The sequence below is a fragment of the Chinchilla lanigera genome, unplaced genomic scaffold (assembly GCF_000276665.1).
Source record: "Chinchilla lanigera isolate Chin_1 unplaced genomic scaffold, ChiLan1.0 scaffold00052, whole genome shotgun sequence".
Lineage (NCBI taxonomy): Eukaryota > Metazoa > Chordata > Mammalia > Rodentia > Chinchillidae > Chinchilla > Chinchilla lanigera.
The window spans coordinates 6,744,627-6,758,806 of NW_004955453.1; the positions used below are offsets into that span (position 1 = coordinate 6,744,627).

General features: G+C 39.9%; 1 protein-coding gene across 3 annotated transcripts in view; it reads right to left on the minus strand.

Moving 5' to 3' along the window:
* Daw1 (dynein assembly factor with WDR repeat domains 1) overlaps nt 1–14,180 on the minus strand; it is a 51,217-nt gene that overhangs the window by 7,629 nt on the left and 29,408 nt on the right. For all 3 annotated transcript variants that reach the window (XM_005395438.1, XM_005395436.2, XM_013519986.1), the window contains 5 exons: nt 12,305–12,404; nt 8,753–8,860; nt 6,742–6,848; nt 5,152–5,254; nt 4,278–4,392 (listed from right to left, as the gene is read on the minus strand). In XM_005395438.1, coding sequence (XP_005395495.1) covers nt 4,278–4,392; nt 5,152–5,254; nt 6,742–6,848; nt 8,753–8,860; nt 12,305–12,404 — 533 coding nt within the window. The remainder of the gene's footprint in view (nt 1–4,277; nt 4,393–5,151; nt 5,255–6,741; nt 6,849–8,752; nt 8,861–12,304; nt 12,405–14,180) is intronic.

The window sequence follows — 14,180 nt, forward strand, 5'->3', positions numbered from 1 at the left end:
AAAAAAAAAAAAAAAACAGAAGCCAAAGGGCAAATCAGAAAAGAAAATCTAAGGATAGGACATGCCAAAAAAGAGCATTGCATTTGTCCAGATTTCCTAAATGATTTAGAAGGAGTTTATGCATGCATACATAACATCATACATGCTTGATAGAGGGATAGCTTAGATCTAGTGTAGACTCATGCATGATTGCTGGAACAATGACACAGTCACACTGTAACACACAATGCTTTTCCAGATGGTGACACAGATCTAGAGGGAAAGGAGTCACTGCAGAGAGTTTGCAGACATCGGGTAGTACCATGCATGATCATGTGGAAGAGAACAGAGATAGCTTGGTGTCTTGTGTGGTCATGAGGGATACAAAATAAAGATAGATTATAGTCAAATGTCCTTATCAGAGAGATGGTATAAATAGTGTTATGTCATCTGTGAATATCAGAGATGGCCCAGGTATAATGCACACTGCTCTGACAAGATGACATAAACACAGTTTAGAATCAGGATGAGACAAAAGTAGTAGAGCATCATGCATGATCAATAAGATGATTCTGATGTAGTGTAGGATCATACACAGTAGCTACAAGTTGCAACAGACATGCTGTGCATTGTATGAGGTATACATGGTATACAGACACAGTATACCATACTGTGTGGTTGTCAGAGACATGAAAAAGACACAGGGTGGTGTCATACATGGCCATTAGGCAGATAAAAAAAATTGCTGTAGCGCTGTATGCATACTACAGAGAAATGATGCACAGTGTAGGAACATACGTTGTCATCCAGAGATGACACAGATATAGCACAGCATCACACACATTCATCATAGATACAGCACATAATACACGTGGTTAACTAGGAGGTGATACAAGATGTGTAACACTCCATGAGGTCATCTTGATAGTATGTGTTTTTATTAAAGAGAAGAACCTTATTTTAAATACCATATATGGCTACCAAAGAAATAGTAGCATCATATGTGTTTGTCAAGTAGGTTTTGCAGATACAGTGCAAGTTCAGGAATGGCTATCAAATTAATGTCATAGACACCTCAACATAATATATTTGTCACCAGTAATATCACTCATGGTATAACATCATGTGTAAGTACTTAAAAATTTATAGAATCACATTAAAATTGACTGCTCTTAAGAAAATGTAGATACAGTGTACAATCATATATGGTTTCCAAAGAAATTATTAGGCTTAGAGTAGCATCCTGTTTTTAGGGTGGTGGCACAGATATAACATCCTACATGAGCTCAGTGACATAAAACAAAGATAATGTTGCACCTTCCATGGTTGTCAGGAGCTAGCAAAGATACTCAAAAAATACACAAACTCCTTAACAATATCTGACTGACATTGTGGAACATGACAAACAGTTTTTGACAAAATAATGCAGAAATAAATAATATATCATCATATGTAGCTTTCAAGGTGACAACACAGACAGTGTGACATACTGAATTGTCCACCTGAGATGAACTATGTAGCACATGATGCAGATATTAGTACACAGTATTATGTGTGGTTATCAGGAAGAGGAAATAGACATTGTGTAGCATTTTACATAGTTATCAAGGACATGACACAGAATACAGCAACACATGTGGTCAGGAGAGACATTATATTGTATTGTGACATATGAGAGTAATAAGATGAAACATTATATAGCCTCATGTAATGCTAGCAAGGTCTTCAGCCAAACAGTAGAACCTATAGGTGTTTACTATGGAGATAAGACATATTATTGGACCATGTATCATTCTCAAGAACTTGATGTACATGCAGTATAAAATCTTGTGCAAATTTTAAGAGATAAAAGAGACACAATATAAATGCATACATGGAATCATTAAATAATAGGAATATAGTACAGCAGTGTGTAAGGTGTCAGAAGGTAACACAAAGTGTAGTATTTTGTAAGGTCTTCAAGGATATGACACAGACATAGAGAAGTATAATACACAATTCTCAGGAAGAAAACATAGCCCTTGTGTCACACGGTAACAATGACAAGAGGATGACACAGAGTTAGCAAATCCACAGCAGAGTCCATCATGACGAGCTAGAGCCAGCAGGATCCACAGGACATATGAGACTCTTACCAAAGTTGCAGATACACAGCTACAGAAGGGAGAGAGAAACCCATCCAGGGGAAGGTAACTTGAAGGAGAAGGCCAAGAGATGGAATCCAGTAACAGAGGTGTTCCGAACAAGAAGCAAGGCTGCTTCTGGACCCCAGCATGGTTTACAGCCCAGGTCTGGTGACCATCATTGCGCCATCATGGGAAACATTCAGTCCCTCTGAGGGAAGAAGCCCAGGGTAGCAGCTGCCTGTTGGCACTCTGCCTCATCATCATGGCCCAGTGCCCACCAGGGCCAGCTCTTCTCCTCCTGGTGACAGGCCCAGTGAGGGATATGTTTGCCTACACAGAACAGGGCACCATGGAAGCGCAAGCTGGAGAATCACTCAGAAGGCAGTGGCTGGGCTAGAACTGGCAAGCCCAGGGGCAGAAGGGGCAAAGGGCATGGTCCTGGCTAGGGATCCAGACAATGAGAAACACAGGGGCTTGCAGAAATGGTGATCTGTGAGATTCGGGGATGGAGAAACAGCGCAGAGCCCTGCCGGTGAAGATTCTCTCCTAGCAACTGAATTCAGCACCAGCAAGGACACTCTCCAGGGCTGGAAAGAGATCCCAAGGAAAGGTGAAGAACAGGGACACATGATCACTATAGGCAGAATAAGCACTTCGGATCTGCACCTGAGGAGGTTCGACACCAGTGGCTTCATGGGTCAGATAGAAATTCAGCAAGCAGAAATACAGCCGTGAGTTGGGAGAAAAACCACCAAATGGTACATAGGGGATGTTCTTCTGTCTCCTGCCTAAGGCCATAAATTTAGGGGAAAAAAGACACAGAAAATTAAATATTGCATCATTTCACTTATAGAAGAAACATAAAAAGAAAGAAAGAAAGAAAGAAAGAAAGAAAGAAAGAAAGAAAGAAAGAAAGAAAGAAAGAAAGAGAAAGAAAGAAAGAAAGGAAGAATTAAAATAAAGGAGAGATGGTAGGAAACAAAAAGGCAGATTTAGAGACATGGAAGGAGATGAGAGGAGCCTCAGGAGGGCATGGTAAAGGGATTGAAAATGATTGAGTTATCTATATATGTGTCAATCTCCCAAAGCAGCATACACTAATAAAAAGACATGATTATGCAGAGTGTACCAGTATAGGTGTTTGTCAACAAACTGCATGATACTGCATGTGTGGCTTTCAGTGCAGTGAGGCAGACACAGTAAAACATCACACATGGTTTTTAAGAGTACAATGCAAGTGAAATGTGTTACCACACATGGTAATCAGCAAGATGATGCACAGTGTTGTGTCTACCTGGCCATCAGGGGAATGATGCGTGTATAATGTAGTACCTTACTGGGCCATCAGGATATGACAGACATGTATAGTATAGTACAATATAGTATGATGCATTGTAATTAAAGAAATAACACTGACACTGTAGTCATAAGTAGTTAGCAGGGATATGAAGCAGATATGCCCTAGCAACAAGCATGGCTTCAAAAGAGATAAAAATACAGCACAGTATAATAGCATCATCTGCAAAGAGATGATGCAGATGCTATGTACAATAATACATGGTCACTGGCTAATGATAAAGAATATAATGTCAAATACGGTCAACAGCAAAATAAAGAGATATAGAGTTAGTATCATATGTACCCTTCGAGGAATTGAGGCATACTTAATACAGCACTATATCCACGGTTATCAATAAGATGATCAAACATAGCATAGAATTATGGATGGTAGCCTAAAAGAAAATTCATAGCATATCATCATATGTTTATCACAAAGATGTGGCAGACATAATGTGGCACCGAATACAGTTACAGCACAATGGTGCAGACATCACTGGTGGTCAAGCTGATGATGTCAACACATTGCAGTATCATATATTACCATCCAGGAGATGGCGCAGGTTACAGAATTATATGTAGTTGTTATCGGAGAAACAAAGACCTGTATATGTATACGTGTGGTTATAAGGACATGACACAATGTATAACATATGTTGTTATCAAAAGTATAATATAGACACACTGTAATGACATGCATGGTCATCGTAGAGAAAAAGTACATCTAATTCGCACCATATCTTGTACTCAAGGAGATGGCCTATAGTACACACACAGGTTTATCAAGCAGAGCATAGTTCCTCCATGAATTACACATATAAGTAGATTGCTTACCATCAGCTGAAGCAGTTGCAAAAAGATTTCCAGCATAATCAAAGCAGCTGTCGAGTATTTCATCATCATGGCCTGTTAAGGTTGCCACACATTTTCCATTTGCAGCATCCCACAACTGCAATTAAAGAAAGAAACTGATTTTCTGCTTAAAGTGTGAAGATGGCCCATGGTCTTTTCACACGCCAATGGATGGTTAAATAACTGTGCCAGAACTGTATGTAAAATTTTCACCTGTTCAATTAATTTTATTTTGATTAATGACCAGAGACCACACACAACTATCTGGCAAAGCACACTTTGGTCACACAGAAGACCAAAGCCAGACATTTGTTTGCTACTTTAGTGGCGTTTGTTTACCACAATGTTTAAAAAAAGGAAAAATATCTCAAAGTACATGCTTTAGTGATTTAAGAAGGTTCCTTTATTATAGCAAGGGCATTAGCTCATAAGGGGCTTGATCCCAAACTAGAATGCCAGAAAATGAAAACCATAATATAATATTATCATACATTTCATATATAATCAAATGATAATTAGCAAGTACATGTTCTTAGTAACCATTTTGCAACACACAGAAACTTAGAGGCAGGGAGAAATTTAACTGAGGCCCCTTGAGCTCTATTTAATCAAAGTTTAATAAATGAATAGCTGGACCTTAAACAAACATAATGTGCCTTTTAGAATAAGATATTAATACTTTTAAAGAAATCAGAATTGTTTTATGACTTCATAATTCCCTCAAGCTTGGAAAATTTGAAATAATTATTATGTATAAATTAATATCTTAGTTTCATATCACCTATAAAATTTGCAAGCTTGAGATAACATAAATAATACAGACCGTATATAAAGCACATATACGTCCTGAGCTCACCATGCAGGTCTTATCCATGGAGCCCGTGAGTACTAGAGAGCAATCCCAGTTGAATACAGCACTGCTTATCTCAGCACAGTGGCCAATCAAGGTATGCACCTTCCTGCAAAAGGGAAGTGCACAGGACTGTCCAAAGAGCGCTCTCTCTCCAGCGCATGCACAAAAATAATGAGATCAAGCCCATCTCTGTGAAGTAAACTAAATTTCGGTTTGTACAAAATATCCTTAACAATGAAACAAAAATTATTCTGCTAGAGGTCTAGAGGACACTACTAACTTTAACAAAAATGCACCTAACATTTGAACAAAGATAACATTTACCATGTTTAACTTATTTCATTCAACATAAAGTCCTCCAGTTCCACTATTTTTTTTGTTTTGATAGGATACCGTTCAGAGTTGCATTGAAATCTTACCCTATACTCCAGGATATGGACAGTTATTACATGCTAATCAGAAATTTTGAAACAAAATGTGTAAGAAGATGGAAATGCTAACTACCTGATTTTGATCATTATACATTGTAATTATGTATTAAATTTTCACATTGTATTCCATAAATATGTATAATTAAAATAATTTCATAAAAAAATTTAATAAAATAATTTTTAAAAACTACATTACTTAAGAAAACATTCCAGTGAGGAAAGGGTAACAAATTCCAGAAGAACTCTTAGACCAGCTGAGCAGACCCTGGTTGTTCAGAAACAACACATCAAAAGATTGGAAGGATTTTTGTCTCAGTTCTGTCATTGCTGAGGCAAAATACCCAATGCCGAAAGTTAAAGGGAGAAAGGTTTATTTAGCTCACAGTATGTGGAGGTTTCAGCTCACAACTGGCTGGCTTCATGGCAGGGTGGCAGAGGGCAGTGGGGCAAGAGTGAGGCAAGCCTCTTTGTGTCCTTATATTGTACTCAGGCTACCCACCCTAGGGCAGGTGTAGCATTTGCACCCTTAATCCCAGCCTTGGACCATGTCTCAGTCACAAACTCTGGATTCAACCTCCTCTAAATAGCCTGCCCCCATGGCTGCATGAGGTTTAGGGGGACATCTACACACAAACATGACACTTTCCCTTTTCATTTCTTGTTGAGCCCATCTCAGTTGGTATTTCTCATGATGAACCCCTCTATCAAAATGTAGGCAAGAGGGGAGTTTTCCAACAACTTCTTAGCAACTAGGGCCACAAGCATTAGGAAGTAAATTGCAGTTCTTGGACTAAATTAAATTTGGGAAATTAACTATTAATTTTATATATTCATATTATATATTATATATACATATATATTCATATCTACCATTATAACAAGTCATTGAAATTTGATTATAGAGTGCACTGTATAAATCATAGCTATATAATCAGGCTATTGCTAATATTCTTCTCTTATATTAGTTTATTGTTTGCCAAGAATTCTGGGAACACATTTTATAGATCAAATATATGAAAAATGTTAGTTTATGTTATCAGTGTATTCTTTTCTTATGAAATCCAAAGCATAGTTAGTACTGTCAAGGTTAAAGTAACAAATAACATAGCATCTTCTTCACCCCTGGCTGTTAATTTTAAATTTCCTGAGAAATAAGAATTACCTTGCAGTGGAAGTGTCCCACACTATGACTGTGTGATCAAAAGACCCTGTAATGATTCTGTTTCCTGAGGTGTCAAATGACAAGGAAATGATTTCTGCCAAATGTCCCTAAAAAAGGAGGAGATGTTGTCACATATGCCTACAGACAAGTCAATTACTACATGTACACAATATCTTAGGCTAAAACTAGATTGTAGGGATAGTTTCACAATTCTGTAAGATGACTATAAGTCATTGCCTTACACATGTAAAACAAATTCATTTTAACTCAGTAAAACTTCTTTTTAAAGAAAGAGGACATATTTTGGGAAAGAGAGCTTCTTTCACATTTTCCTGGAAATATTAGGATGTATCTGTTACCACTACATGTCTAGCAACTTCCTGGGACCTGCCACCCTCCATTTCATCCCACCCCAGCCTGAGTGATCACAACCAAATGGGTTGACTCTGTTGTAGAATCAGAGGGAAGGTCTGTATGCAAAATCCCAATTTTCTCAACCTTTCAAAATTTTATGTAATTTTTTAAAAAGAATACGTCTTTATGGGCTAAAAATAGATGATAAGCAAAGGAAAATTGTGTAAAATAAATTTAATAACTTTGAAAGAGGAAGTCTTTAAGGTGGTTTGACGTAAAGGAGGAAACAGACAGTGATCCTTAGCCTGTCTGTCCCTACTACAGTCCAGCGCTCCTGAGAAGCCCACTGAGGAGGCCCTGTGCTGAACACACTCTATGACTCTGATCAGGGCACACCTCTTGCAGGTACTGCTCCTTTTCCTAATTATTTTAGTAAATTAACACACTTATATTTTCAAATAGTACAAAGAATTAGAACTGTTCATTTGCAAATTGATTTTCAGGTTGATTCCAAAAGTGAAATGGAGCTGAATGTTAGAATTCCATTCGCACGGAATGAGCATGCCCTCCTCTCCAGAAGCACACAGATGTGAGGAGCAGGACTTGGTTGGCATAGCACCCTTAGCACACTCAAAAAAAGGAATAACTGTAGTGGAAATGCATCCCCAGGGGTCCTTCCCTTCCACAGTTTCCAGGAAGAAGCTAAGGAAACAGAATCCCATGAAACCATGACAACTGTAGGCAATCAGAGTTAAGAAAGAAGACCCCTTAGTATTATTTTTAAATTACGGAGGTTTTCTCTTGCTTTTCCCATTTATTTTTAACTTTCTTGGGGAAAAAATACCATTTTTTAAAATTCACTTGAATTTTCAAAGAAGAGAGAAGACTGACTTTTCTCATCCAGCTATTCCCAGTGATCACAGCACGCCCTCAGCCTATTTTGTTCTGGCTGTTGTGCTGGAGTGGCATGAAGTGAAAGTGCCAGGTGACTGGAAGGTGCCAGACATGCAGTGGTGACAGACAGTAGCAAATGCTGCAGCAGTCATTGTCTGGGTCATGACCTTTGGCCTTTGGCCTCTGGTCCTTCCCTTCCCCCCCACCCCCGCTTGTCATCCTGACACCATTTTTTTTTAATCTTTTTTTTTTTTTTTTTTTTTTTAAGGATAAAAGGAGGGAAACATTAACAGACATACAACATTTTACAACATATCACAAGCACAATACAGACAATACAGAGTTACAAACAAAGTGGTAGGGAATTAACAATGGCACAGGAGGGTTTTAAGGCTGTCAGAGGAGAGGGAGTGGAAGCCAGTCATCCCTGTGAGGAATCTTCTTCGTGGCTCTCACACTTGGCCTTCTCCCAGTGCTGCCAGTCCCCACCTGCTTTTCTTTTAACCAAATGGATGATGACGGGGTCTGAGCTATAGCTGACTTGCTTCCCAACATAAAGTTCAGCAAAATCAAAGTTCCTCTGGCTCCCCCAGCACCTCCACCCCACTCTTTGGGAACAGTCAGCAAACTATTCATGACGTTCTTCTATTGCACTTTGAAAACCAGTAGTTAAAAGGCATCTTCTGACTTAGAATTCATTGTGTAACAGAGATACAAATGAAAATGAACACAGACTATAGGCTCACTGACACTGTGGACGTACCATTAGAGTGAACACTTCCTCTCCACTCTGAATGTCCCACAGCTTGGCCGTGGTGTCCATACTTCCAGTAGCAACCAGTGTGCTTTGAGGGTTAAACGACAAACACACCTAAATCACATAAAATGAAAGAGAATTTCAAACTCTGCATTTTATACGGAAATTTTTCAAAGCTCTTACCAAATTTGATTTAATTCTTTGTACCAGCTCATGATGAAACATTAAATACGAGAAACCTCATATCCGCAGGTGGAATCCTGAGAGAGTCTCCTGCCAAAGAGAGACCTCGCACTCCCACACGACTTGCTCGGCTGGGAGGAGCACAGGCTCCTCTTGCTATTTGCAGACCACAGAAGAAGAACAAAGCAAAATCCGCCTCCCTTGAGTTTCCTACAGTCCTTGCTGCTTTCACGGTCTTCTGGTTACATGGCTGTGACTACTGGCTCACAACATCAGTTCTGTACCCTAGGTGCGCTGCATTTTGATAATCCATTCATTTCCCCAGACCCATGTCCTGGACTTCTCTTCTGTAACTGCTTCTCTGGCTGCACCTTGGATTTCAGCAGCACCTTCTCTAGAACATTCATCTTCTACTCACCTACCTCTGGTTACTTTTTATGATACTCTGAGCTTTCTGTTGCAAGCTACCCTCCTCCCGAACTTCTGGATATCTTCCATTTCGCTGAGATCCCTACCATTCCCCTGGCCTGCCATCCCCATTCAGCTGGCACCTTCAAAGTACCATTCCTGCCAGCACCTTCAGTGCCTGTCTGTCAAGTGCACTTTTAATACAGCCAGAACTTTATTTAATCATCTACCCTCCCTGCTTCATCAGCCAATGGAGTTTAAGAAAGCTGCGTAGGTCACTGGTGTTGCTCACGCCCACTTTGTGTCTGCTAATGAATCTTCAGTGCCATTCCATACTTATTTTAACTGAACCTGGCTTAATACACTCCCTATTCCCCACTCTTGCCTTCAGCTTTCATCCTCAGCACGTAACTGGTGCTCCTCCTACTGCCCTGGGAAAGCTTACCTAGCAGACAGGAACTTCCTCACCTCACCCACACGCTCCGCCCCTTCAATCTCAGGTGCAGAGGGCTCCCTTTGCCCATTCTAAATCCTTTACCCTGCACTCCTAGAAGAGCTCTAGTACACATTCACTTTTCTGCCCTCCAGACTAGATCCTTCCTAGTACCCAGTAAATGTGCTTGAGCTTTCCCCACGTACCACAAAAACAAATCCTTCCTTGAATGTATGCACCACTTTTAATTACCTTTTCCCCCTTTACAACCAAACTCTTTGGAAAAATAATTTACCCTCCCTTTCCGCTCATCCTCTGCTCACTCTTCAACTCTACTGAACCCACTCTTAAGTCTAAGACGTGTGGTCAACCATCCACTAAACCTCCCTAATGTCTGCAGTGTTGGCTTCTTTGGTCTCCATAATTTTTACAGCTTTGACAGCTCTGTCTCCTCACTGTCGTTACTGTTGTTGTTGTTGTGGTGGTGGTGGTGGCTGTTACTGTTGCTGCTGTTAAGGATGGGTTGTATCAACTGAAGATTTCTCTTCTCTTCCAGAATCTTCCAGTGCTCTCTCCATGTGCTGCCTTTCTCTTGGACAACTGCCATTGCTCACTGGTCTCTTCTGCTACCCAGACCCCAATGACTCACACCCATGTCTCCTCCCCAGACCTGATGTTCAGTTCCAGCCTCAAAGAGCCAACTTTCCAACGAATGACTTTTGGATATCACACAGGCAGCTCTTTTCAATGTAAGACTGAAGAGTCACATGAACACAAACCTGTTTCACTGGTGAGTGGCACTGCCAGCCACCCAACCCCACCATCAGGGAAGCATTTTAGATTCCCCTTTTCCCTCATGCCTCACATCTACTTGGTAACCAGGTTCTCCTCCCTCCACTCCCTTAACACCTCATACGTTCTCCTCATCTGCCTTATGATAATGTGTCATCATTTATTATTTAGACAACAAATTCCCAACTGGCCAGTATCCCTGATCGCACCTACTGCCCATTTCAAAACTAATCTTCTGAAGGAGCCAATTTAAACATACTTAAGCGTACAAGTTTCTTAGCATTCCATGGGGTCCTCTGTAAGTCTACAATATGGTCTGTGCCTGCCTTTCCTACTTGGAGTAATCCCACCTGGTGGTCCTGCTTTTATTATGTTATGAGTCTACCGAGGACTGACATCCTTAACACAGGAGGCAGCGCTGGGGATTGCTGTCCACTGCCTCAGACCACACGGAGCAGGCAGCTCCCCAAGAGTGTGCACATGCATACTAGCATACGCAGTGCACCCACCACAGGGGAAGTCAGGATGCTCTTCTCTGATCCTACAGCACTTCCTGAGCTCTCAAGTATGCACCACAGCTGTGCACCTCCTATGGCACTGGCCGGTGCTGCTCGCTCTGCCTGCAATGCCCATCCAACCCACCTCTCTGTAAGTCTGCTCCTGCCAGGGGAACTTGATAGCTCCCTCATTTAATGCCCATTTCTAGCACATCTACAACTCTTAAGAACCAATTCACTGATGCCTCTACTATGACACACAAGAATCTTTGGGGGATAAGCAGTGTCTAATTTTATAGGTACCTTGAGCTTTTTAGCCAGCACTTCACACATAATTAGTATTTAGTAAATATTTATAGGATAGAAATCCCAAAGGAATGTGGAGACGTGGCCATTTGCTAAACACGGGGATTATATCTTCCTTGACCTTGAACAAGTTACCCTCTATGCCCCAGCATCCACAACTGTGCCTCAGTGGAGGAAATGCCCACCTTTTAGGTTATAAGGCACAACTGTGCTAATACATGCCAAAGTCTCAGGACGGTGCCTCCAACAGCAAGTGCCACTGAAGGGTCAGTTGCAGTTTTTCCCCATCGTGTCCTACTTCTACAAAATACCTCAAATGTAGCATATGTTCTTCTCAGATGAAGAAATACCATGAACTCTAAGGATGAACAGAAACAAGGTTTTCTCCTAAAATTAGAAGCTTGTTTAATAGTCATCACTTGTTCCATAGGGTGCCAATTAGCTCACTAATGAGTAGGAGACATAACACAGAACTGGCCAAGGGCAAGGGCTTCCCAACAGGGAAAGTTATTCAGAGTATCAGACTGTTTACACAAATTGGAGTTCTAATGATGTGCTGAAAATAATCAGCCTAAGAAATTCCACACAATATAATAAAGTTATTTTAAAAGCTATTTATAACTTCATCAATCCTCACTGAATCAGCTCTTTAAACGCAAGTGAATGAAAAAGAAAAAGGTTGGATATTATACGCATATTTATTACATCACATGTCTACTTAGTCAATATATGATACTGTTTGCTCTCATTAACTGTAAATTATTAAAATGTAAGTTATTTTTAAATTATATGAGCACTGCCATGTAAAACTCATGCAGACTAACACTAACATGGTAGGTTAGAATCTGAAAATTATAAAAGTACAACTTCTGCATTCATAATGAGAACCTTAAAAAGTAGCAGTGTAAAATAAATGATAAAAATGTGAAATATACTCACTATTTCTGCTGTATGTCCCCTAAAGGTGTGGTAACATTTTCCTGTTTCTGCACTCCACAGTTTACATGTCTTATCAAAGGACCCAGTGGCAATTTTGTCGCTGCAATTTCAAAATGTACGGATTTTTAAATAAAAGTTATATGTTACACTAAATTAAGACAAGAGCTGTTAATGTGTGTATACCCATCTACTGAGGAATTTATTCCTGTTTTTAAATTATAAGCAATCCTATATTTCTTTCAGTGGGTAACAAAAAAGAGCTAATTTTTGAATGACATCAATTTATGTTTAATATTATAGATCTTGCATTAAATGTATAAACATATTTTTAATTAACAATGAATGTTCATAAAAGATTTAGTTTGGAAAATCAGTAACATCAATGTGAATAATATGTAGTTTTAGTTGTATAAACATAGAAAATCTGGGGGCTGGGGATTTAGCTCAGCAGCAAAAGCGCCTGCCTGGCAAGCGCAAGGTCGTGAGTTCAGTTCCCGGTACCAGAGAAAAACCAAAAAAAAAAAACATAGAAAATCTGTTAACAGTTATATAGAAAATGTAACATTGATTTTAAAAGAAGAAAATTGAAAAGATACAAATTCAAGTAACCATATGGATAATAAGGTTGTGAGAAATTAGATAATGCATAACTCTTTGTGAAAATAATAGCAATATTCCAGTTATAAGAGGATATGGAAGCTGGGTGTGGTGTCACACGCCTGTAATCCTGTCATTTGGGAGGCTGAGGCAGGAGGATCACTGTGAGTTTGAGGTCAACCTTAACCATATACTGAGATCCTATATCAAAACATTCTATAAAAAGGATACAGAAAGGAGATTGGTAAAGACTTTCTAACAGAAAGCTTCCCTGGTTGATTCAAGCAGGGCTGCTGCAGCCACTGAAATGTAGAAATAGATTAGCCTGGTTAATCTTTATGTTGGCCCTGAAACTTTTAACCTTAGGCCATATTTATCCTTTATACCAAGGTCATCAAAAGTCCATCAGCTGGTTTACAATTTCTGGTGTAATTTCACTGTTGAAAAATGTAAGGGATCGGGGCTGGGGATTTAACTCAGTGACAAAGTGCCTGCCTGGAAAGCGCAAGGTCGTGAGTTCGGTTCCTGGTACCGGAGAAAAACCAAAAAAAAAAAAAAAATGTAAGGGATCTTAAGATCCAAAAATACACATCCCAAGGCAAATTGTACACACCCACCACAGGTGCACCAACACTGAGCTCTTCCTTTTATCTCTTGGTTCCCAAGCTCCCATGCAGTACTTCTGTGGTCTCCCAGTCTAGGGGAAAACAAGGTCCTTCTGTCGACACTTCAGGGCAGCTCTCCCTGTTGAACCCTCACAAACCACCGAAGCTTCCAGACCTCAAGGATAGTTGGCTACCCAGAGTCTCTCAACTGCCCTACTCCTCTGGGATCCAGTCCAGGGCATCGGAGAGTATTTTCCCTCTGCTGCAGCCACCTTGCAACTTCTGCTCAAGACATGCTCAAGCCCTGTAAGTCACCTCAGTCCAATGTTCCATCAGTCCTGCCCCTCAGATATAAGTTGCTGTTGTTTCCTCACCAATTTTGGTTCTATCACAAACTCTTTTTGAACTCCAGATGACACCACACCATAAAAGATATCATTAATGTCCGTGTCTTTTAGAATTACTTTATTGAATCAAAACTTATTCCTGACCTAATGTATGAAGTCGATAAACACTAAAATATTTCACACACACACCCTTTTATGGTGGATATCTTAAACTCACTGAGCTGAAAGCAAAATGCTAAGAGCAATGAAAACTACTGCTTTATCACTTTTGAGGTATGATTAAAAATATACATTGAGGGGCTGGGGATTTAGCTCAGCGGCAAAAGC